Source organism: Hippopotamus amphibius, chromosome 1 (genome assembly GCF_030028045.1).
Source record: "Hippopotamus amphibius kiboko isolate mHipAmp2 chromosome 1, mHipAmp2.hap2, whole genome shotgun sequence".
Classification (NCBI taxonomy): domain Eukaryota; kingdom Metazoa; phylum Chordata; class Mammalia; order Artiodactyla; family Hippopotamidae; genus Hippopotamus; species Hippopotamus amphibius.
The window spans coordinates 11,975,806-12,001,608 of NC_080186.1; the positions used below are offsets into that span (position 1 = coordinate 11,975,806).

Below are 25,803 nucleotides of genomic sequence, written 5' to 3' on the forward strand. Positions count from 1 at the left end.
TCCATTGCAGGAAGCCGGGCACCTGCCGAGGTGACACTGACACCAGGGCTGGTGTGGGAGTCCCTTGTCCAGGACACTCCTCTCCACCTGGGAGCAGCAGCAGAGGTGGGACAAGCGACCAGGAGTGTTGGACAGCTGGTAAGTGGTGGCAGCTGGGCCCCACATACCCCTTGGACCTTCCCCCTTCCCAAGCCAGTCTTAGCCCAGAGCGGGTATGGGGAGGCTTGGATCCTAGTTGGAGTCGGTATGACCTTAGACAAAGCCCCAGATCAACCCTTCGGTGCCTCACTGTCCCACCTGGAGGTGCAGTAGCAGGCTCAGGGGGGTATCATGGAGGTGAGGGAGGGCAGTTCCATTTTTATTTGTTTTAAATAAGCTTCTGGGTCGCAAAGCCCTTATAAAGGGGGGTCTATGGCCAAAAGTGTCTGGAAACCCCTGGATGGCACTCTCCTCCTTTTAGGGTCCTTCCCTTCAGAAGGACGTCCCCCCCTCCTTCCTCCTGGGGGAGATATAGGGATCTTGCTCTAAGCAGTGCTGCAAAGGGAGGTCACCTTGCCAAGCTGGGGGATGAACCCGGCCAGGGGCTCAGGCAGCGTTGAGTGGGAGTCTCCCTCTGCCAGAAAAGGAGGGAGTCACCGCTCTTCCCATCTTGAAGGGCGGCAGTTGCGCCAGGCCCTGAGACTGCAGGGCAGTGTGTGTGCCCAGGGCCACCTGCTGGTCTGGGTTTGAATCCAGCTCTGCCACTTGCCTGTTGTGTGGCCTTGAGCCTCTCTGGGCCCTCAGTTTCCTTGTCTGTGAAGCAGGAATAAACAGCCCTTTCCCAGAGGGCTCTCCTGGGGGTTAAATGGAGACGTCTGTAGGCCGAGCGTCAGATAGGAAGCCCCTCTAAATGGCAGCTACTGTTATTACTCTTGTTGTAGAGCGGCTGCGAGGATCTAATAAAAGAGGGATGACAAGGGGGATGGGAGACGTGGCAAAACATGGGTGAGGGATTTAGGGGGGCGGGAGGAGGAGGAGGACGGGGACATGGTGTCCAGGCGCCGCCCTCCCACCCCCACCTCTATGAGCGTGAGCCCAATGAGAGCAGCCCCAGAGCCATCCTGCCAGCATGGCTGTAGCTTTGGGCCCACAGAGGAGAGCCAGACCCTGCCTGGCTTCCCCCCAGATGGCGCCGGGTCCAGTGCTCCTCTGGCCTCAGCCACTGTGGCTTTAATCAAAAGAACAATCTGTTTGCCTCTGAATCAGACCCAGATTCCTTTTCCCAGCAATGTTCCCTGGGCCTCCAGGGACTCAGGCGGCCCATCCAGGCTCCATCTCCTGCCCCAGAGCCCAGGCCCGGCTTCTCCCTCCCCATTCCACGTTTGGGGGATGGGAGATGGGGGATGGGGGTGCAGGAAGCGGCCGGGGGTCAGATACAGGGCCCAGCGTGGCAAACCGGGTGACTTGATTGCCAGCTGGGCTCTGCCTACCAGGCCTCCTGGAGAAGCCTGTCCCCCCAGGACTCTAGGACCCAACTGCAGAGAGCTTGAGGGTCCAGACAGGTCATTACCCCCATCTTAGAGGCGAAGAAACTGAGGCTCAGGAAGGTGCAGTGACCGCCTAGGGTCACATGATTAGCGAATGGTCATGGAATCCAGGTTCACCTGACTCTTAAGACCCTGGGAGAACCCAGGCCAAACTGGTGGAGTCACCAACCCAGGTGACCTAGAGGAAGGGGAGGGGAGAGACCACTCCGGGTTCACAAAGGAGCTGGAGGGTGGGCAGCGGAGGAGGCCGCCCACCTCCAGGCCTGGGCCAACGGGAAGGGAGGAGGGGTCGAGGGAACAAAGGGAGCGGGGAGGGGGCGGCGCGGGGCGCGGCCGGGCAGGTGGGGGGGCAGGTAGGGGCCGCTTCCGCCCGGCGGGCATGCCGGGCCCCCTCCCCCAAGCTTCACCTTTTATGGTAAGGCGGCCAGGGCGGCGGGGCGGAGGGAGCCGAGGGGGCGGGGAGGGCCGAGGGGGCGGGAAGCGCCGCGCTGCTCCTGGCTCTGCCCGATCGGGTGACCGACCCGAGCCGCCGGGGGCGCGGGCGGCCCAGGTAAGCGGGGCGGCCGAGGGGTGGGGGGTCCCGTCCTCCTGTCGCCGCCCCGGCTACACACAGGTGACAGCGCGGGCAGCCCTCGGCCGGCGCCCACCCTGCTCCCCAGCCGGGACCCCAGCCCCGGCGCTCCGGGAGGGGGCCCGCGAGCCCAGGGGCCGGGGCCGCTGTCCTTCTGCCTCTCAGTCCCTCGGTCTCTGGCCTCCGAGTGGAGCGAGGGCAGGTCTGGGGGGAGGGCTGGTGTCCCTGCCCGGGAGCGGCACGCGGAGGGAAGGGATGGGCAGGGCGGAAGCTCCCGCACAAAGAGGAGAGCGTCCCGCACATGGATCGAATTAAAGTCCCGGGCGGCGCCCCACAGCGACCCAGCCAGCGGCCCCGCCGATCTGCTTGCGGGAGGGCGCCGGGTCTCCGGAGCTCCGGGGGGCTCCGGGCCCCTTTACCCAGCCAGGGTCAGGCGGGGGGGAGGAGGGGCCGCAGGGCTGCCCCTCTCTGGGCCTCAGATCCTCTCGGGGGCTGAGAAGGGGTGGGACTGGGCGATCCCCAAGGTGTGTGCCTGGGTCATCCTGGCCTGGCTCCTCCTTCAGCCCGGATCAGAGGACCCCGGGAAGAGGCTGGGCAGCCCCCAGATTCCTGCTCTTCATAATGATGGAAGCTAAGTCCTGGTCCTCACAGGCCCCCTCTGGGGCTGAATAACCATCTGGCATTCTCTTGGCACCTCCCAAGTATCAAGCTCTTGAGCACTCCCTTTCTTTTTATCCTCTCAGCCACCCTTCCGGAAAGACCTCATTAATCTCACTCTGTGAAAAAACTGAGGCCCAGAGAGGTTCAGTGACCTGCTCAAGGTGGCCCAGCAGGAAAGAGGGGGCCCCGGGTGAACTCGGCCTTTTGTGCCTCCTCCGCTTCCCTGGGGTGGGGGAGAGGAAGAGGGACCTCCTGTCCCAGGCTGCAAGGTCCCCTGCGGGGGGAGTGGGGCTCAGTCTCATTCCCACCTCCAGTGAAGTTTAACTCCCAACCATGCCTAGACAGCTTTCTTCCAGTATTAAAGAACACAGTTCAGAGGAGGTTCCAGAGCGTTTTGGAGGGGGTTAGGAGGAGTAGGACCAGGGACAGTGTGGCAGGGGGTGGGGAGGGACTCAGCCAGCTGGGCCCTTGCCCTGGGCTGCAGCCTGAAGCCGGGCTGGGTGGGTGGCTGGATCGCAGCCTCCTTCCTTCCTCTTGACAGGAAATGACTTTCCTTCCCTTTGTTTCCACTTTCTCCGCTTACCCAACTGGATCTCAGATTCGCCCTCTAGGGGAGGAAGGGTGGCGGCCGAGGGTCCCCTGGGCTGGACTGGCTGGGAGGCTGCCCCCACGGGGAGCTTTGTCCGCTCCGGGGTGACCTGGGCAGTGGGACCAGAGGGAAGCCGAGGCTCCCTTTCCTGCCCCTAGCTAAGTGATGGGGCTTTGAAAATCCCTAGCTCGGCCCCTTCCCCTGGGGCCTGAAGTCCCTGCTGGAATCTCAGGGGAGGGCTGAGGGGTGGGGAGGGTGCTGTCCAGCTGTGAACATCTGGCCTCAGTGCTAGGACATTTGCCTTGGACATTTTCTGAGAAACCAGCAGATGCGATTTCCCGGAGGGGTTGGCTGGGATGGAGTGGGGTCCAGGGCAGGAGAGGAGGGAGGCAGAGAAGGCATCCTCAGCTGTCTCTGGGAATGAGCCCAGAAGATGCTGACCATCAGATAACTGGTCTGGATTGGGTCACCCTGGGGTAAGAACAGGGCTGGGAATTTTGCCCCACCCCCACCCTCCCCAAGCCATCCAGGGAAGAAAAAGTGTGTCTTCTCAGGCCCAAGGATACCCCGCCCCGGACTTCCAGGTTGGGTTGTGCTCTGTTAGAATTTCAAGTCTGGGACTTCTCGGCCCTAGCAGTCCAGTGATTAAGACTCCATGCTTCCACTGCAGGGGGCGTAGTTCCGATCCCTGGTGGGGGAACTAAGATCCTTCATGCAGCACAGAACCCCCCCCCCTCCCAAAAACAAAAAAGAATTCCAAGTCTACAGCCTCTTGCTTGGGGCCTCACCTGACCTATCTATAAAGTGGGGGCATAACAGGCTGTGTTGAGAACTGGCTGACTTTGAGGCTGGGAAAGCACTCTCCACAGTGCCTGGCACACAGCGAGCACTTTATCAGTGAGTGCCTTTGCTGTTTCTTGTATTTAAATGTTAGATGCGCTCTGAAAATTGTTTGCATATTGTTGCAAAAATAGATTCTTAAACTCGTAACAAAGTATGAAACTGAAGATGAGGACTTCCGAACATCACCTACAAAACAACAAACAAGAGTGCTTTAGAAGAATCTTAAAAAAAAATGTATTTAGTTGGTTAGTTGTGCTGGGTCTTAGTTGTGGCAGGCGGGCTCATTAGTGGCAGCATGCATATTGGGATCTAGTTCCCTGACCAGGGATCAAATCCCGGCCCCCTGCCTTGGGGCGAGGAATCTTAACCACTGTGCCACCAGGGAAGTCCCCTAAAAGAACTTGTAAAGCTTTATTTATATATTTGTTTCTTATTCATAACAGATATTTATTATCAGAACGAGCTACATGTTTTAACCAAACATAAACCAACCTAAAAGGAATTTAGCACCACATGGTGTTTGTTTTTGTTATTATTATTCTCCATCAGTCTCTAGGAGTGGCCAGTGGAGGGAGGCCTTTGAGTGGCTACTCGGGTTCCAAGTCCACATTAGGGTTCCTTGGGGCCTCACCCCACACTCACCCAGCCCCACCTCTCCAGGTTCACTCTTTGGGTCACTATTTCCTCTCCTCCCCATGAATCTGTGGGCTGGGCTCTGGGGCCATGTCAAGGTGGCCCATATGGAGAGTAAGACAGAAAAAGGGCACATTTCCCCACTGGGCACAAGCCCTGGGTGCCCAGTGAGGGCTCCTGAGCTGAGTGTGGTCGACTCACCCCCCCCCCCCGCCCCCGCCACCGCCATGACCCCGCCTCATCCCTGGCCCTGGAGCCTACTCTCTACAGGAACCTCCTAAGAGAAGGAAAATGGGCTCTCCTTGGTCAGGATGCCACCCCACTCCCAGATCCATGCTTTGCTGTCTACTGTGAGCTGGACTTGGGTCACACAGAGATCACAGACACAGCTGAAGGCACATGAGGTCACTTGTTCAGGGGGAGCAGACATGGTGATGGTGAGCCAGTGTGTCCTGTGATGGGCTGTCATTGCCCTGTGGGATAGATAACCGCCCTGGAGTCAGGAATCAGGGGAGGCTTCATGGAGGAGGTGATGTTTGAGCTAAGCTTCTAAGGAAAAACTGAAATTCACCCTGCAGCAGGCAGGAGAGGAAAAACAGGTGGGGGAAACATGTCAGGGCAAATATGGGAGAAAGATGGTCCAGGAAGGATGTGTGGGCCAGGGTGGTCAAAAAATAGGTTGAGGACTTCCTAGGTGGTACAGTGGTTAAGAACCCACCTGCCAATGCAGAGGACACAGGTTTGATCCCTGCCCCAGGAAGATACCACATTGCCACAGAGCAACTAAGCCTGTGCGCCACAACTATTGAGCCCATGTGCCGCAATTACTGAAGCCCACTCGCCTAGAGCCTGTGCTCTGCCACAAGAGAAGCCACCACAGTGAGGAGCCCATGCACCACAATGAAGAGTAGCCCCTGGTTGCCGCAACTAGAGAAAGCTCATGTGCAGCAACTAAGACACAACACAGCCAATAAAAAAAAAATTAATTAATTAATTAATTTAAAAAGGTTGAGGCCAGGGAAATTTGGACTTTATTTTGAGAGTAGTAGGGAGCCATGGAAGGCTTTTGAGTAGAGGAGAAACAGACGTATGCTCCAGAAAGATCTCTCCAGAGACAGGGCAGGAGGCAGGTTTGGAGATCAGTGAGGCACCCTTACCCCTCTGCCTGAACCACGGCTGTGATTTTGGAGATGAGACAGAGTGTGAGATTCTGCCCATAGAGTCAACCCTTGATTGGATGTGGAGGCAGATGGCGGAGAAAAGGATGCTGGTTTGTGAGCTGGGCTGAGAGAGGGCGGCAGAGCCGAGTGGCCAAGAGGATGGGCTCTGGGCTCAGATCCCAGGTCTGCTGCTGCATGACCCTGAAGGAGTGATTTCCACCTCTTCATCTGGGTTTCCTCATCTGTGAGATGCGGGCGGTAATAGTGCCTCTCCCGCTGCAGCGGTGGGAGAATTTGTGAGTTAAGGAGCAGAAAGTGCTTCGGGCACTGCTGGCGCAGAATAGGTCTTGGTAAACGGCTGCTCGGATTGTTCTGTCCCCTTTGCCTCCTGGCATCCAGCCCTGATGTGCTGAGGATTCACACCGTTTCCCTCCCACTGTGGAGCTGGTCTGAACCTTGGAGACGTCAGCTTTCCCAGGAAAATCCAGATCCCAGGTGAGGGAGTTAACTTAGGGTGTGGCCCTGGGCTGGAGCCGGCAGCCAGCTGCTGGGGGTGGGGAGCCGGAGGAGGGGCCCCTCCCTCACACTCCTTATAGGAGGGAAATTAATCATTTGTGAGGTGAGCAGGGCTGGGCTGCCCCTTGCTCCTCCAGGTGTGTAGCTTGGAGGAGGGCCAGTCAGGACTGCTGGGGCCCACCCTGTGGCCAAGTCACCTGGTGGGCACCTGCCCTTCCCTGCGGGACATCCACAGCCCCTTCTGTGGCTGGGTGGGGTGCTGGCACCATGCGTTGGCTGCTCCTGTCTTGCTGGGAGTGGGGAGGCTCCCTGCCCTGGAGGTGTCTGCGTGTCCAGGAGGAGCGTCCCTGCCCCTCCCCCACCGTGCCCTGAATCCTGCCCAAGCCTGCGCCCCACTCTGTCCTCAGCACCAGCAGAAGCCGAAGCAATGGCCTCAAAGCCTGAGAAGAGGGTCGCCTCGTCTGTCTTTATCACCCTGGCACCCCCACGTCGAGATGAGGCTGTGGTTGAGGAGGTGAGGCGGGCAGCTTGCGAGGCTCGGCCTGGCCGCCCCCAGGAATCTCCTGCCCCCACGAAGGCACCCGGGGCTGGCTCGGCGGGGAGGCTCCGTTCCTGGACACCCCCTGGCAGGGCTGCAGCCCCAGTGCCAGCTGTTCCACCTCAGCTCTCCAATGGAGGTAAGAGGGTGAAGGCAGTGGGTGGGAGGCTAGGTCAGGCAGCACCGAGGTGGGAAGGAAATGGTCATTCATTGAGCACCTACTATGCCCCAGGCAGCCTCTGGAACCCACCTGCCTGGGTTCGAATCCTGGCTCCTCCACTTCTTGGCTGTGTGACATTGGCAGGCCACTTAACCTCTCTGTTCCTCAGTTTCCTAATCTGTAAAATAGAGATAATGATAGTACCCACCTCAAAGGGTCCTTGTGAGGATTAGACAAGTTAATACATATGTAAAGTGCTGAGCCCAGCACCTGCCACATAGAAAGTGCTAAATACCTACTGTTATTATTCTGGGTCAGGCACTGGCAACATGAAAAGAGAAAGGTTTTCAGCCTGCATGAAACTTACATCCTAGTGCGGGGAAACAGAGATAATGAAAACATAAAATATAACATCAGGAAGACACAAATACTATACAAGAATGAAACACAGGGAAGAGCTGGGGAGGTGCAACTTTTTATGGGGTCCTCAGGATGGCTTCTCTGAGGAGGTAACATCTCAACTCAGTTAAGACCTAAATGACAGAATGGAGCTAGAAGGAAAATGGAAACAATACGTGCAAAGGCCCTGGGGCAGGAATGAATTTGGCAAGTTGAAGGACCTGAAAGGTAGTTTTGTTCTCTCCCGGGCTCTGCCGTTCACTTGCTGTGTGATCTTAGGCAGCTGTTTCCTCACTCTGGGCCTCAGTTTCCTCCTCTGGAAGCTGGAAGTTTGGTCATGTATGTCATGTGAAGCAGGGAAGAATGACAACCTAGGGGTCTGAGACGGCTCCTCGTCTGACAGGGCACCAGCTGGAACAAGGAGGCACTGAGATGCTGAGTGTGAGAGGCCAGCCCAGGATGGCACGTGAAGCCCCTGGAGTCCACAGGTGCCTAGTCAGGTGTCCTGCTTCCCAGAGAGAGGCTAAGGCAGCCTTGTGCATCCAGCACCATAGAAACCACCTAGCGACCAATAGGAAATTACGGGAAGCCAGAAACGGGTGGGAGAAGGGACCACACGTGGACACACGTGAGAGTACATGGATATTCGTGTACCGTGCTTCATCTTTATAATGCAGCCTCCTAAACTGATCTTTCCTTCCTAACCACGCATGCCAAGAACAGCCTCCTGCTGCTGCTTCCCTCTCTCTCTCTCTCTCTCTATTTATTTATTTTTGGCTGCACCACGCAGCTCGTCTTCGTGCCCAACCAGGGATTGAACCCAGGCTCCCGGCAGTGAAAACGCCAAGTCCTAACCACGTGACTGCCAGGGACGTCCCTCCTGCTACGTCTCTGTGTTGGAGAACCAGGACCTTGATGACCAAAATTCACACATCAGGACATTGATCCAATGAAGAAAAATGATGTCCCTTCTGGGTAGGAAAGGGAGTCTAGGAAATATAGTTTAGATGCCAAAATGCCAAACTTGCCAGGACATTTTCATGGGTTATTGGAATTATAGGCAAAAGATCCTGGGAATGTGGCAGCAAAACCAAACCAGACCCTCGAGAGAGGATGGCCTAACAGTGGCTGGTCAGCCGTGTTGCTGGCCGATTCTGCAGACACAGAGGATGGGGGATCTTTGGGTGAGCAGTGGTCATGAGTCTGGTCTGACCGCAGAACACAGAGCTGGGCCCTGGGGCCCTGCCCTCTGCTTAAAGCCAGCTCTGCAGCAGGCTGTCACCTGACACCTCACCTATGCTTGTCCTTTCAGGGATCCACCAGCATTTCTTGAGCCCTTTCATCCTGGCAGAAGTTCCCCCTTCTCTTCCTCTTGAATTCCTGCCCTGGCTGGGACCTGCCCACCCTTCACAGCCAAATGTCTAGCCCCTCAGGCGGGTCCTGGGAGAGGCCGAGGCACTCCTGCTGTCTCTCCTGTGACCTGCTTCCTGACTCAGGCAGCTCACTCACTGCAGATTCTCACACTTTCGCAGCATCAGCGGCCCCCGGGGGCTTGTTCTCACACAGCCAGCTGGGCCCCACCCTGCGCCTTCCTGATTCAGCAGGTCTGCGGTGGGGCCCAAGAATTTGCATTCCTTACACGTTTCCAGGTCATGCTGGTGCTCTGGTCCGGGGACCACACTCTGAGAACGATTGTTCCAGTCCAAAGGCGTTAAGCAAGTGAGGCTTGCGGAAAAGCAAAGTAGATCTCAAAGTGTGGCCTTGGAACCCGCAGTGTTAGCATCACCCGGGCAGTGTAAATGCTAGTGTAAGTTCAAAATGTAATTTCAAAAATGTAAATTCCCAGATCTTACCCCAAACCTGCTGAATTAGAAGCGCTGGGCTGGGGCCCGTCATCTGCATTTGGACAAGCCCCCAGGTGATTCTGGGGCAGACTCAAAGGTCTAGAACAAGCTTCCCATCTGCACAGCCCATGGGAGAACAGAGAGGGGTTTGTTATCTTCGTCAAATGGATGGGAAACCTGAACCCAGAGAGGTGCCCCAGCGAACATGCAGGGAATGGGACCAGAGCCCAGGTCTTTAGGCAGCAGGGCCTCGAGCCTGTCTGCTTTCCCTGGGTCTAGGGCACTCTGACTTCTCTGGAGCCTGGCCTACCTCGTGCCCCTGTAATAGGGCGCTATTAATAGCGCTCACCTTGAGTGTGGCAGTGGACACAGCCCCGCACTGCAGCTTCTCTCCTGACCCCGCAGTTGCCTCCTCCTAGGGAGCTGGGCAACCCCTTATCAGGGCAGCCTGGAGGGGTGGGGGTTACACTGCAGTGAGTGTTCCTGGGTGGAGAGAGCCCAGGGCTAAGGTGGGGGCTGGGGGATCTCCCACCCCACCTCCTCCCTCCCTCCCTCCCTGCCAGGAGCACCTGTTGGCTGGCAGATAGGATCGAGGCATCCCCCCACCCCCACCCACCGCCATGCCGCTCCTGTTCTCTGTGTTGTTGTTTAAACTTTTTTTTTTTTTTTTAAGATTTATTTATTTATTTATTTTTGGCTGCGTTGGGTCTTCGTTGCTGTGCATGGGCTTTCTCCAGTTGTGGTGAGCAGAGGCTACTCCTTGTTGCAGTGCACAGTTTCTCATTGCAGTGGCTTCTCTTGTTGCAGAGCACAGACTCTAGGCTCACGGGCTTCAGTAGTTGTAACTCCCAAGCTCTAGAGTACAGGCTCAGTAGTTGTGGCTCACTGGCGTAGTTGCTCCGCGGAATGTGGGATCTTCCCGGCCCAGGGGTCGAACCTGTGTCCCCTGCATTGTCAGGCAGATTCTTAACCACTGTGCCACCAGGGAAGCCCTTAATGAAGCTTTTAAACATATTCAGAAGTAGACAAAACAGTACAAGGAACCCTGTATACCCCACATCCAGTTTCAACGATTACTAAGATTTGGCTACATTTGTTTCATCTGTTCCCTTTTTTCTTTTCTTTTGTGAAGTATTTAAAAGGAAATTCCAGTAATCAAGTCACTTCAGCCCCACATTCTTCAGGGTGCATCTCTAAACATGGCCATTTTCTTACATAACCCCAGGGCCAAACAATGCGTCACAAAATCAACAGGAATGCCTCATGATTATCTGTCTATCCATAATTAATTTTCCCTGAATTGTCATAAAAATGCCTCTTAACTGTTGGATTATAATGGAATGGATGGTTTACACTGGGTCCTTCTTTTGTGCTGTATCATTCAGCGGAATATTTAGCTTTTCCTCATGTACAAAATGTGGAGAATTAAATTACCTGATTAATCCTTTGAATCAGAATCCAAATAAGGTTCATAGCAGTGCTGTCCAATAAAAGCATCATGCAAGTCATAAATGTAAGCCTCCTATGTAATTAAAAATTTTCTAGTATCTACATTGAAAACAGTTAAAAGAAACACATGACATTGCTTTTTTTTTTTTTTTTTTTGGCTGTGTTGGTTCTTTGTTGCTGTGCGAGGGCTTTCACTAGTTGCGGTGAGCGGGGGCTACTCTTCGTTGTGGTGGCAGCTTCTCATTGTGGTGGCTTCTCGTTGCAGAGCATGGTCTTTAGGCACACGGGCTTCAGTAGTTGCAGCACGGGGGCTCAGTAGTTGTGATACATGGGCTCGGTAGTTGTGGCTTGTGGGCTTTAGAGCTCAGGCTCAGTAGTTGTGGCGCACGGGCTTAGTTGCTCTGCAGCATGTGGGATCCTTCCAGACCAGGGCTTGAACCCATGTCCCCTACATTGGCAGGTGGATTCCCAACCACTGCGCCACCAGGGAAGTCCTGATGTTACTTTTAATAATATTATTATGCAACCCAATGTATTGTCAAAATTATTAATGAGATATTTTATATTCTTTTTTTAATACTAAGTTTTCCAGCACATCTCAATAGCTACATGTGGCTGGTGGCTTCTGTACTGGACAGCACAGATATATACATTATATATGGTCATTTTTCTTATCTCTTAATTCTAGGGACATCTCCCCTCTTGGTCTCTCCCATGCAGTTAACTTGTTGCAGAAACTGTGTCCATTTCTGTGTAATGTCCCATACTCTGATTTGTCCCTGTGTCCCTGCGATCTCATCCAACTTGCCCCTCTGTTTTCCAGAATTATTATAAATGCAGTTAACTCTAGAGACCTGATGAGTCTGAGTTGGTTTTTTGTTTATGTTTTGGTTTTCTTTTTTAATAAGGACATTTCATCAATGGTACCCATCCCTTCCTATTCATAACATGAATCAGAAGACCGCTGACGTCTTCTGAGGTTTATCAGTGGGTTCAGGTGGTGATAGCTGGACCGCCTTTGGAAAGTTCTCTACCACCTGGTCACTTGATACTTTCAACACCTGATAGTCATTACCTGAATCTATTGTTTAACTAGGTGGTGGTTCCCACCCTTGAGTGGCATCAGCATCACCTAGAGGGCTTCTTAAACACCCCATGACGGGGCGCCGCCCCAGAGTTTCTGATTCTGCAGCTCCGCGCAGGCCAAGAAGTTGTGTTTCTAACAAGGTCTCAGGTAGTGCTGCTGCTGCTGCTGGTCCAGGAGCCATACCTTGGGAACCACAGTCTTAGGGGCTGGTCTTGCTTACATTTGAACAAGGCCCTTCTAGTGGGGATTTTAGGTGCTCTAGCACCCAGGTAGGGGAGGCCTGTTATGACGGGCTTGGGTGGTTACTGTTTTCTGAGCCTGTGCCACCCACTGTGTCAAGCCCTTACCTGCAACATCCCATTTAATCCTCATTAACAACCCTAAGGGATTGAGACCCATGTCGCAACTGAGCAAATTGAGGCTCAGAGAGATTGTTTCTTGCCTAAGGACACACAGCGAGTCAGTGGTAGAGTCAGAGATAGAACCCAGGTCGGTCTGGGTGACCCTGGACCTGAGCCCTTAACCACCATGCTGTATACAGCCTTCTGTGTGTCACCTCTGTGCACCTGCGGAGACGCTGGCCAACCTGCTCTCCCCTTCTGGTTGCAGGATGTTCGCTTCCTCCTCCTCCCCTGGATGGCGAGGACATACTCCCCGACCTGGACCTCCTCCCACCTCCACCGCCGCCCCCTCCGGTGTACCTGTCTCCTCCCGATGAGGAGCCCCCTGCCCCGATGGGGGCATCGCTCATTTCAGACTTAGAGCAGCTGCACCTGCCCCCGCCCCCACCCCCGCCACAGGTACTGCCAACCCCGTGGTCCCCGACGGAGCCCCATGGGTGGGGGAGGGAGAATCGGGGCCTTTCAGGATTTTAAGCCTGGAGGTTGTTTGGTCCTTTCTCCTACTTGAGGGCAGTACCTCTTCGAAGTTCTTTCAGGCTGGTAAAAATTAGACGTGTTTTACAAGGTCCCTAGAGAAGGGGCACCACGCCCTTCCCCCTCTAAGTACCTCCTTCAGCTCTGAGGAAGACATTTCCCAGTGTCTAGTCTAAACTCCTTATGCTGCGTAGGAAACCCATATTTGATCCTCTGCCCTTAACAGAGGCGCAGAAATGGGATGGGCTCCAGGCCAAGGGAAACCCTGATTCCAGGAGATCCCTTAGAAACAGAAGCAAGTAGATTTGACTGGGTGAAGGAACCCAGGGTTGGGAGCTGGGAGATCTGGCCTCAGGTTCTGCCTCTGTATAAAGGGGCTCACTGCCTGGTGCCCCCAGATGAGGAGCAGCGCTGAGAGGGCCGTGGGGGGCCGGGATGACTCTTCTCCCCTTCTGTCCCCGCAGCCCCCGGTAGAGGGGCCTCCACTTCAGCCTCGGCCCAGTCATCTCAGGCCCGCAGAGGAGGAGCTGCCACCTCCCCCAGAGGAGCCTGTCAGCTTCCCCGAGCGAGAGACCTCCACAGGTATGGGCACAGGGCCTGAAGGACTCTGTGTGGCCCCTGGGGACCCTCATGGGGCCAGCATGAGCTTCCGGGGGTGGGGAACCAGGAGAGCAGGGAACACTGTGTCCGTCCCAGCTCACAGTACGGTGATAGGCCTCATAGTTGTGCATCAGTTTTTTTACTGCCTTTTCCTTTTTTCCCTTATAACTAAAATCCATTTAAACATAGATCAACAAAATTTGCCATGGTAGCAAAAATGCCTTGAATTTTTTCACTATTTAATTTTTTTTAACACATAACACCCTTACATAGCACAAAATAAAAAGCACAAAAGGGCAGACCATGAAAAGTCTTCCTCTGCCCATCCCTGTATCACCCAGTTTCCTTCCAGGTAAACAATCTCTGTTCATATCTTGCACACATCCCTCCAGAGATATCTTATATATATGCAAGCAGATGCAAATATGCATCACTCCCCCATTTCCCCCACAAATAGGAGCAAGTTCTGTGCTGTTCTGCGCTTTGCTTTTTTCTTTCCTTCGTGCAGTCCTAGAGTTTGCTCCACATCAGAACATAAAAAGGCTCCTTGTTCTTTTTCACAGCTGCATAGTATTCCTTAGCAGGGCTCCACCACTTACGTGTAATCGGTTGCCTGTGGACAGATGCTCAGGTGATAATGCGGACGGAATTGCTTTGCACCTGGTCCTCTTGCCTGTATGCAAGCTTGTGAGATAAATTCCTAGAAGAGGAAGCACTGATATTTTTGCCAAGTTGCCCATCTTGGTTATCCTGATCTACATGCCCTCCAGTGGTGTCCGAGTGCCTGTTTGCCCACAGCCTCTTCAGCACTGTGTGTTACTCATTTAATAAATGGCTATTAAGTGCCTACCATGTACCAAGGCCTTTGCTAGTCCAAGGTTATAGAATAATTCTCCTCTGGTTTCTTCCAGTGTTCTTATGATTTCCCTTTTCACATTGAGATCTTTGATACATTTGGAATTATCTGGGTGTAAGGTGTCACGACAGAGCCCCCTCTTTTGATTTTTTTTTTTGCAGATGCCAACCCAGTTGTCCTAAACACTATGTGTTGATTTTAGCTTTTTAAAGGTTATTCAGTATAACAAAGGGGGATCAACTTGATGAAGGATGATGCCTTAGAGGGCCGGGACGGGGAGGGTGGGGGGGAGTCGAGGGAGGGAGGGAATATGGGGATATGTGTATAAATACAGCTGATTGACTTTGGTGTACCTCAAAAACTGGTACAAGAGTGTAAAGCAATTATATTCCAATAAAATAAATAAATAAATCAGTAGAAATTCAAAAAAAAAAAAAAGGTTATTCGCCTTCCTTTTTTTTTCCTTTCCTGCACTGCGTGGTTTATGGGATCCTAGTTCCCCGACCAGGGATTGAACTCTGGTCCTCAGCAGTGAAAGCATGGCGTTCTAACCACTGGACCACCCGGGAATTCCCCACCTTCCTTCTTAATGCCCCTCATGACCTTCCCCATGAGCTGAGGCTGCACTCACAACCCCCAGGGGTTCGAGGCAGAGACCTGGCACTCTGGTGGGTTCTGGGTGGCGACAGAGTACAGTTCTCCCAGGCTGGGTGGGTCACGGCCTGTGTCTCCTCTACCCCAGATGTCTGTGCCTTCTGCCACAAGACCGTGTCCCCCCGAGAGCTGGCCGTGGAGGCCATGAAGAGGCAGTACCATGCCCAGTGCTTCACGTGCCGTATCTGCCGCCGCCAGCTGGCCGGGCAGAGCTTCTACCAGAAGGATGGGCGGCCCCTCTGTGAACCCTGCTACCAGGTAAGCCCCGGGGCAGTTCCCCAGGTGCCAGGCACTGAGCTGGGCACCTGGAAGATGTGGTATCATCTCATTCCCTACAACAATCCAGAGAGGTAGGCACTAGTGACCCATTTCACAGATGAGGAAGCTGAGGCTCAGAGAGGGGAAGGAACTCAGCCAAGTTGTGTTCGTTTCCCTTGGCTGCTGTAACGAATGACCACAGACCACAGATCAAATGATACACATTTATTCTCTTATGGTTCTGGAGGTCCAAAGTCCAAAATCAGTTTCACTGAGTCAAAATCAAAGTGTTTTGCTCCCTCTGGAGGCTCTAGGGGAGAATCTATTTCCTTGTTTTTTTCAGCTTCTAAAGCCTCACTTCTTAGTTCCTTTGTTCATCTTCAAAGTCAGCAGTGTGGCATCTTGCGTCAGTTTCTTTTTTCCTTCTGTTTTGGGGCCCACCTGCGTAATCCATGATAATCTCCCAGCCCAAGATCCTTAACTCTCTCACACCTGCAAGATCTCTCTCTTTATTTGGTTATTTATTTCTGATCCCTGCTGTGTGGCTTATGGGATCTTAGTTCCCCAACCAGGGAGTGAACCTGAGCCCTCAGCAGTGAAATCGCCAGGTCCTAACCCCTGGATCGCCAGGGCATTCCCTGCAAAGTCTCTTTTGCCACGCAAGGTGGCCACAGGCTCCAGGGTTCGGGACCCAGATATTTTGGGCGGCATCATTCAGGCTTTCACACTGTCATATTCCAGACTGTGATGGAGCTGGTGTTCTGCCCCAGACCTGTCTGGTTCTGAACCCTGCCTGTGGTCTTTTTTTTTTTTTTGCCCCTGCCATGCTGCACAGCTTGTAGGATCTTAGTTCCCCAACCAGGGACTGAACCTGGGTCTTGGGCCCGTGGTGAAAGCATCACGTCCAAACCACTGAACCACCAGGGAGGTCCCATCCTGCCCGTGGCCTTGCTGCTCCCTCACCTAGAGCCACGAGGTTCCAGTGTGTGCTCTGACAGGGCATCTCTGGGTACCAAAGGGAGCCTGGGAGAGCTCATTTGGATGACAAGGTGTTGGAATTGCTAACTCTCCAGTGGCGGGTGGTGGCGTTTTTCCGTGTGGTGTACAGACCTCCCACGTATGCATCACCTGGAGGTGCCGTCGACCTCACCTTGTCCTCATAGATTGGTGGCACCTGGCAATTTGTATTTTCTTTAACACGTCTCCCAGATTCTGATATGCATGGAAGTCTGAAAACTACTGGTTTGAGTGGTTAGAATATTTGGAGTCAGGACTATTTAGAAAACTCAGAATGATCTGATCCCAGGCATCGAGGAACTGTGGGAGGAGAAGGGAGCCAGGCTGTCCCACCCTGACCCTCTGACCCCAAGAACATGACAGTGGGGGGTGTCCTTACGCTCTTTTCCAGCTTGGAGTCAGGCAGGGGTGAGGCGCTGAGGGGAGAAGGGGTGAGGGTGGGCTTACAGCTGGGAGCAGTCAGGAGGGGCTTCAGCACTGTGCTCAGGAGACAAGGGCTGCCCCCAGGCCGGGGGTGGGGAAGGGGGAAATGCTGTCCCCACCAAACACATCTGTCCAGAGGAAATACGTTTAAGGTGAACAAGAGCACAGCCAGGAAGGGGAAGAGACGTGTGGGGGAAAAGTGGGTGGGTTAGTGGGAGACCCTCTCGTCTGCTTCAGTAATACCTACCGCTTTCTCTCTCCTCTCTCTCCTCTCTCTCTCTCTCATCCTTCCTCATTCCAGAAGGGATTTGAGGCAGCTTATAAGAATGCACATATACCTATAGTCAATAATAATGTTGTAGGACTTCCCTGGTGGTCCAGTGGTTAGGACTCCGTGCTTCCACTGCAGGGGGCACAGGTTCAATCCCTGGTCAGGGAAGTTCCACATGCCGCATGGTGTGGCCAAAATACTACTGCTACTACTACTACTACTAATAATAATGTTGTACACTTAAAACTTTGTTGTTAAGAGGGTAGATCTCAGGTATTCTTACCACAATAACATTAAAAAAAAAAGTTTTAAAGGATGCATATAATACTATGAGATATCAAATAAATAGATAAATCAAAATAGAGCACAATCAAGGTAGAAAGTGAGATGAGAGCAAAGGAAAGTTAGTACCCCAAAAATGTGAATGAAAGACCCCTGTACTTGTCCCTAAAAGTGGAGCATGGAACTGGACTGTGAGCTTCCAAGTGGCCAAATGGAAAAGGGTAAGTTTCAAGGTTTATCATCCATAAAATAAACAAGCACAACAATTCCTCTGGAAATGCCTTGTACTGACTCTGAAGTTTTAGAGGAATTTCTCCTGGGGGCCCTCATGAACCCTGACCTCAAGCTTCCTAGTAACAAAATAAGTGCAGTCGTAGCTTCATGGCAGGATTTCTCACTGTAAACCAGGGATACCATGCCAGACTCCATCCCCTCGAAGCAATGTGGAGGTTCAGGGGTAGTAGTTCCAGGCCGATTGCATGAATGTGAACCCTTCTCTCATAGCCCTGGTCTTCTGGGCCCCTGTGGGTAGCCTGTCCAATGCCCCTTGTGGCCTGCAGTAGGCACACCCACAGGATGGCTCTGAGGCACTGGCCCTCTGTCCCAGGACACCCTGGAGAAGTGTGGCAAGTGTGGCGAGGTGGTCCGAGAGCACATCATCAGGGCCCTGGGCCAGGCCTTCCACCCCGCCTGCTTCACGTGCGTGACCTGCGCCCGGTGCATCGGAGATGAGAGCTTTGCCCTGGACAGCCAGAATGAGGTGTACTGCCTGGACGACTTCTACAGGTATGAGAGGGGTCCGCACACTGGGTGGTGCACAGAGCACAGGGTGGGGCTCAGATGGGATGAAGGAGCTGGGTCAGAGTCTACCTGCAGTCTCTGAGCCCAAAGAAACCGACGGCCTGTTCCACACACCCCGTATCTGACTGAGCACCTGCTTGCAGCTGACACTCTCTGAGCAACTACTTGTGCCAGGCACTCCAAAACTGTCCTACAGTCCAGCACTATTAAGGGTTCTATTTTAGCAAATGTGGAAACTGAGGCATGCAACATGTAAGTACCCAAAGTCTCCCAGCTGGTAAGTATGGAAGCTGCGATTCAAGCCCCTGTTGACCTGACGTCGGCGCCTTGCTCTCAACCCCCAGACCACAGTGCCTCCCCTCAGAGCTGGAGCCATATAGAGTGGTAGTGACACACATCCGCGAGACCCCGTCCCTACCCTCGAGTGGCTCACTGCCCAAGGGGAGAGACAGATGTGCCCAGTAAAAAAGGAAAGAAGAAGAAAAAGCAGTGACCTATGATGCAAGACAAATGAAACAGGTCGCCCTGAACACACATGAGATTTCTCTGCTTTCTCAAATTCTAACTTTCCCATCACTTCCTTGCCTTGAGCTAATTATACCCTGGGAAGCCAGGTCTAATTACACAGGTCTCTATATCTGCGCCTGCCAGGAAGAAATAGGCATTTGTGGTTGTAGCTCCAGGTGTAGTCTCATAGCAACGGGTCTGAAATAGCTCTGGGAGGTGAACCAGAGCCGGCCTGGGTTCGGACAGCTAATTTCCGTGGTCGTCGGAATTCACGCCTCCTGAGCGTGAGTTTCTTTCCCTCTAGGAAATTCGCCCCTGTATGCAGCATCTGTGAGAATCCCATCATTCCCCGAGACGGGAAGGATGCCTTCAAAATCGAGTGCATGGGAAGAAACTTCCATGAGAATTGCTACAGGTGTGAGGTGAGTGGAGCAGTGCTGATTTAATAAGACGCAGCAGGTCGTGTTCAATCACTGCACGAGCCCCGTTCAGGCCCTGGGCTGGGACAAGTCCAGGTGGGGGCTGTGCTTTCAGATTGCTCACCATCCAATAGCAGAGACAAATGAAACTAATTACAAATATACTCTATTAATCAGAACTCTGAGTTAATGATAGAAACCAAACTCAACCTGCTTTCCGAAAGGGGATCTTACTGCAAGGCTCTTGATAACATCAAATGGTATCATAAGGCTTTTTCTCCATCTCTCGGTTCTGCCTTTTTTGTGTGTTTGCTTCATTTTCTCTTCCTGTGGGCTGGCATCCTCTGTGGGGCAGGGGATACAGTGTGTGGCCACAGTTGGCTCAGGTATACATCCTTCCAACTTAGAAACCCCATCCAGGGATTCCCATACAGTCTTAAGAAGGCCTCTGATTCACCCAACTTGGATCACATGCCCGTTCTGGACCAATCAATGGCCAGGGGCTATGATTGATACCCTCTGGGGCCAGGGAGGCAGAACTGTATGAAACAGATTGGGGTTGATAAAACCATAGGAAGGAAGAAAGGGATGCTGGGCAGACCCACACCACAGGTATCCTTTTCAGGTGCTAAGAAAGAGCATGTATAAATCAGCTTTGGGACAAAGAAGACAGTGACCAAGTCAGATGATAAAGGTTGGTGTAATCAAAGGCACTCTTTTAGAGGAGGCAGTGCTTAACCTGGGTTTTGCAGGATGAGTAGGAGTTTGCCACATATTCAGAGAGGGGAAATGAAGTCCAGAAAGAGGCATGGGCCTGTGAAATCCTACTGTGGCACAAGTAAGCCTGAAGAATTGGAGGAAGCGGAAGTTTCTAGGTGTGTCTGGAATGTAGAGTGCTGGACAGTGTGGTAACTGAGGCCAGAGAGAAGGAAAGGGCCCCATGTGCCAAGCTAAGGAGTCTAGGACCTTGGGCTGCAGGGAGCGATGAGGCTGAGGTGGCGAGGCTGGTGAGACACTGGTGCAGTAGTCCTAGCAAGAAATGCCCGGGGAATCACACAGGCCCCACCCTCAGAAGGGTACCATGCTTGCTTTGAAGCTCTGTGGTCTTTTTAAAAAAATTCTTCATTTTTGAATAAGGGACTCTGCATTTTCATTTTGCCCTGAACCTTACAAATTTATGTAGTCAGTCCTGCTGGGGAGGCTCTAAGAGTCCTCCCCTACCTCTTCCTGTCACCCCCATCTCGCTGATGTTTCTGTCTTCTCCGCTAATGGTGACAAAGGTGTCACCTAAGTGGGGACTCCCAGAGCAAATCTCTCTCCCTCTCTCTTTTTTAATTAATTATTTATTGGCTGCGTTGGGTCTTCATGGCTATGTGAGGGCTTTCTCTAGTTGCGGGGAGCAGGGGCTACTCTTCGTTGTGGTGCACGGGCTTCTCATTGCTGTGGCTTCCCTTGTTGCAGAGCACAGGCTCTGGGCACACGGGCTTCAGTAGTTGTGGCACATGGGCTCCATAGTTGTGGCTCGCAGGCTGTAGAGGGCAGGCTCAGTAATTGTGGCACACGGGCTTAGTTGCTCTGCAGCATGTGGTATCTTCCTGGACCAGGGCTCAAACCCGTGTCCCCTGCATTGGCAGGCGGATTCTTAACCACTGCGCCACCAGGGAAGTCCTAAAGAGTAAATCTTTTAATCAGCCAATGAGTGATTCCAAACATTTATCCACTCACATTTAAACAGATACATAAGGAGTTCCCTGGTAGCCTAGTGGTTAGGATTTGGTGGTTTCACTGCCATGGCCCAGGTTCAACCCCTGGTCAGAGAACTGAGATCCCACGAGCCCCATGACGCAGCCAAAATAAATTTAAAAAAAATTAATAATAATAATAAATAGATACGTAGAACCAAGAAGCATTTCACTGAGGGTGACCAGGGAGTTTAGTCGAGAAGTTGACACATTGCTTCAGGATTATGTTGATTTGTTATAGTTCAAAGTCCGGCTGATAACACATCATGAAAGAACAATGATGAAATTCAAGTGCTATTATCACCATAGCCCGCTTTAGGTCCAGTGGCGATTGGCATTTCCCTGGGCCTGGCTGGTGAGCAAATAAGCCCTCCCTGCTTCTCCCTGTCAGCTTGGCCAAGGCTACCAGGAACATTACCCAGGCTGCTGCCGTGAGTCACAGTTTGGACTCTAGCAGCTGCATTTCAGACTGTAAGGCTCCAACCTCAGTGCCTGAGCAGATGTGGGTGCTGTTTCTCTAGGAATGGAAATGGGTTTCAAGGTGCCGTCTACACTCCTGTCACCATTTCTGCCTATCTTTTTTTTTTTTTTTTTTTTTGTCTGCACTGTGCTGCATGTGGGATCTTAGTTCCCTGACCAGGGATCGAACCCCTGCCCCCTGCAGTGGAAGTGCGGAGTCTTAACCACTGGACTGCCAGGGAATTTCCTGTTCTTGCCTACCTTGTGGTCCATGTCATTTCTTATTATTGCTGGAAGGGTAACAGTCCTTTCATACTCGGCTAGTATGTTTTTTTTTTAAGAACTTTTATTGAGATACAGTTAACATACAATAAACTGCATATATTTAGAGTGTACAATTTGGTATCCCAGTCTCCCAATTCATTCCCCCCCAACCCTCCCTGCTTTCCCCACTTGGTGTCCATATGTTTGTTCTCTACATCTGTGTCTCTATTTCTGCCTTGCAAACTGATTGATTTGTACCGTTTTTCTATATTCCATATATATGTGTTAATATATGATATTTGTTTCTCTCTTTCCGACTCATTTCACTCTGCATGACAATCTCTAGGTCCATCCATGTCTCTACAAATGTCCCAGTTTCATTGCTTTTTACAGCTGAGTAATATTCCATTGTATATATGTACCACATCGTTTTTATCCATTCATCTGTTGATGGACATTTAGGTTGCTTCCATGTCCTGGCTATTGTAAATAGTGCTGCAATGAACATTGGAGTGCGTGTGTCTTTTTGAATTATGGTGTTCTCTGGGTATATGCCCAGTGGTGGGATTGCTGGGTCATATGGTAAGTCTATTTTTAGTTTTGCAAGGAACCGCCATACTGCTCTCCATAGTGGCTGTATCAATTTACATTCCCACCAACAGTGCAAGAGGGTTCCCTTTTCTCCACACCCTCTCCAGCATTTACTGTTTGTAGATTTTCTGATGATGCCCATTCTAACTGGTGTGAGGTGATACCTCATTGTCGTTTTGATTTGCATTTCTCTGATAATTAGTGATGTTGAGCAGCTTTTCATGTGCCTCTTGGCCATCCATTTGTCTTCTTTGGAGAAATGCCTATTTAGGTCTTCTGCCCATTTTTGGATTGGGTTGTTTGTTTTTTTGATATTGAGCTGGATAAACTGTTTATATATTTTGGAGATTAATCCTTTGTCTGTCAATTCGTTTGCAAATATTTTCTCCCATTCTGAGGGTTGTCTTTTCGTCTTGCTTATAGTTTCCTTTGCTGTGCAGAAGCTTTGAAGTTTCATTAGGTCCCACTTATTTATTTTTGTTTTTATTTCCATTATTCTAGGGGGTGGATCAAAAAAGATCTTGCTGTTATTTATGTCGAAGAGTGTTCTTCCTATGTTTTCCTCTAGGAGTTTTATAGTGCCTGGCCTTACATATAGGTCTTTAATCCATCTTGAGTTTATTTTTGTGTGTGGTGTTAGGGAGTGTTCTAATTTCATTCTTTTCCATGTAGCTGTCCAGTTTTCCCAGCACTACTTATTGAAGAGGCTGCCTTTTCTCTATTGTATATCCTTGCCTCCTTTGTCATAGATTAGTTGACCATAGTTTATCTCTGGGCTTTCTATCCTGTTCCATTGATCTGTATTTCTGTTTTTGTGCCAGTACCATACTGTCTTGATCGCTGTAGCCTTGTAGTATATCAGCTAGTATTTTTTAATATGTAAAATGCTTCCACACACATCACCTTATTTAATCCTAATGATAATCTTCCATTATGGGACTTACTGTCTCCATTTAAGATGAGGAAACAGGGTGACTAAAGTGGTTCTGCCCCGTGTTCTTCTGGGCTGGGTCTGGCCAGCTTCCTGCCACCTGACAGCTCTTTTGCAGACTCTGTGACTTGGTCAAAGTTGAGGTGTTTCCTCATTTGATTCTAATTTAGAAGAGGTCACATGTGTCCCTTTGGGGCTTTAGGTTTGGCACTTGGTGCTCTCAGAATGCCGAACAAGCGGCTGTTAGGAATAGTGCAGATCCTGGCATTAAAAAGCCCAGAGTCCCTGTGAGAGACTCAAGGTGCAGTTCCAGGGAATAGACACACGAGGGCACCCTCCCCAGCTGGCCAAGCTGGGTCAGGACGGTACCAGTGACCCCAAAGTTGTCTCTATGGAGACCAACCCCTCTGGTCTGATCAATGCACCTTCCAGGCAACACTAGCCGTGCCCTGAGCCAGGTCTCTGGGCATTAACTGTTCCTGTTATTTCTTGCGTGTGCCTAAGTGAGGCCCAGATGAGGTGCGGGCTTGTGGCAGAATGGTGAATTTGGCCAGGTTTGGGCCCTGAATCCCCATCCTCCTCATTCTACAATCCTTCGGTGATTTAGCAAATTGGAAATATTAAGGTTTGTGCTAGTGTTGAAGCTGTGCAGGCAATGGAACAACAAAAAGACCCCCGAGGAAGGTGGGGGGGTGGGGGGGGTGGGATGAATTGGGAGATTGAGATTGCCATATATACATTACTAATAAGGAAACAAAACAAAACAAAAAAACCATATCAAATGGTTTAAAAAAAAAAAGACCCCCGAACTCTGAGCCTGGAGACCCAGTGCTATCCCAGCTCTGGAACCCAGTTGCGTGACCTGGGGCAGGCCCCACCCCCTCCCCGGACCTCAGGGAGGGTGTGAAGGCCCTTCCAGCCCTTTCCAGGGTCCCTTAGGGGGCTTCTCCACCGAAGGGCCCCCTCTTCTCCCAGTGTCCTTAGTTCTCCCCTGAGCTGATTCAGTTAATTTCCTCAGTCGGTGCTGGCATGTCCCACCCGCACGGGCTCCTCGCTGCGGTGCTCAGGCCTGGGGTCCATCCACGTGTGCCTTGTTCCCGCAGGACTGCAGGATCCTCCTGTCTGTGGAGCCCACGGACCAAGGCTGCTATCCTCTGAACAACCGTCTCTTCTGCAAGCCGTGCCACGTGAAGCGGAGCGCTGCAGGGTGCTGCTGAGGGCATCCGAGGGCTGGGGGCCTCGGTCACACGCTAGCCCCACGCAGGGTCTCTCCCTATCTCATATCCCTGCCTGACCTGCTCTTGCACACTATCCTTCCGAGCCACACAGGGACCAGCCTGCAGCTCTGCCCATCATTTCCGGGATGCAGGGCTGAGCCCCTGCCTCCTCTCAGCTCAGAGCACCCTTCAGACTCTCAGCTGTTCCTTCTCTCCTCTGGGCCCCGGGAGGCTTTTGTACCATGAACCTCACGCCCAGGGGTCACATCGCCACGGCTCTGGCCCCTCTTGGGCACTGGCCTTGACCTCCATTTCCAGGGGGGAGTTGGGGTGAGTCTCCAGGGGGCACCCTGTGTCCCTAGCAATGACACATTAGCGCTGGAGGTGCTGAGACCAGCTCTGCCTTGCAGGACTGAGCTGTTTGAGTAAAACTCCAAAGTCCCTTAAAAAGCACTGTTTTTGAAATTTGGAGTTGAAATGATGAGAAACATTCTTTGGATTTTTTGAGCAGGGGAATCTTAATAGAAGATGCCTCCCATTGCTCATAAATGTACAAGATCGTGGCCTACTGGTGGCACGCCCACGGACTTCCCACCTTGGGGACGTGTCATGCTGACATGGGGCCCAGACGTGAACCTGAACAACAGGGGCGCGAGCTCAGGGTGACATGCTGACACCCGAGGACGTCAGCACCCCCTGCACCCTGCCTTCTGGCGCCTTCTCCTGTGTGCAGCAGTGATTCAACAGACATGGATTGAGTGCCTGTTGTATGCTGGGGAGCAGAGCACAGGAGCTCTGAGTGTTCCTCCTGCAGCCTTGACTACAGAGGGCTGTGCACACGTGTACACACACACACACACACACACTCCTCTGGGACAGTAACAGGGGTGTCCTTCAGCCCAGGCTGCCCTGTGACCTCTGCCTCCTCAAAGCCACACCTAGAAGATTCTTTTTGCCTTTTAAGGAAAATCATTTTTGTTGCTTTGTACCTTTTAAGACATTTTATAGGGCATAAACACATTAAACAAAATGTGCTTTCCTCCCTGGGGTCATCTCAGTGTACCACGTGCTCCTAGGAGGATGCCCTGGGCTGCAATTACCAGGAGAGTTTCTCTATAGGGCCCCTTAAGGGCTTCAGACCAGAGCACAGCTTCTTGCCGGAAGCTTAGAGCAGCAAGTTCCAAACTCTAGGCTTTCCCATACCTCCACAATTTTTATCATACAAAGACCTCCTATTCTCTCATTTCCTTAATATTTTCTTTAATTCAACATCCTTTTTTTTTTTTTTACCCACCAGTTTAGGCTATGTTAACTAAGCAATATATCCATGCAGTCACATGTCAATGTGCTAGTTACACATGAAAATAAATGCATAGCTATTCGAAGTTTGTCTGTGTTCCAACTAAGACCTCACCTAGGTAAACGCTGGCCTTTGATAGTAGCTCGAGAGAAATATCAGGCCATCTGCTCAGTGTGGCATGAATGTCCAGCAAGTGCCTGTATCCCCTGCCCCCAAACTGGGGCTCTTCTCAGCAGGTCAGGAAACTCCTGTCCCTCCTCATCCCCAGCTATGAAGACTTAGACTGGCCAGCTCACAGGTGCACTGTTCCTGGACACAGCCACCAGCAATGATGTGGCTGCTGGGTGACCAGAGTGGTCAC

The 25,803-nt window shown here is 52.1% G+C and overlaps 1 protein-coding gene across 5 annotated transcripts; it reads left to right on the forward strand.

Moving 5' to 3' along the window:
- Positions 1-25,523, forward strand: FBLIM1 (filamin binding LIM protein 1). Of its 5 annotated transcripts, XM_057697284.1 has the most exons (10): positions 1,991-2,076; positions 6,382-6,477; positions 6,906-7,175; positions 12,585-12,775; positions 13,315-13,432; positions 15,049-15,218; positions 17,819-17,997; positions 18,824-18,941; positions 19,564-19,632; positions 24,029-25,523. In XM_057697284.1, the coding sequence occupies exons 3-9, from the start codon at positions 6,926-6,928 to the stop codon at positions 19,612-19,614; spliced, it is 1,077 nt and encodes a 358-aa protein (XP_057553267.1). In that variant the 5' UTR covers positions 1,991-2,076; positions 6,382-6,477; positions 6,906-6,925; the 3' UTR covers positions 19,615-19,632; positions 24,029-25,523. The 5 variants fall into 5 exon arrangements, with proteins under 5 accessions (XP_057553244.1, XP_057553252.1, XP_057553267.1 ...); XM_057697261.1 differs by lacking the exons at positions 1,991-2,076; positions 19,564-19,632 and adding an exon at positions 1-138; XM_057697253.1 differs by lacking the exon at positions 19,564-19,632.
- Positions 25,524-25,803: the final 280 nt, after the last annotated feature.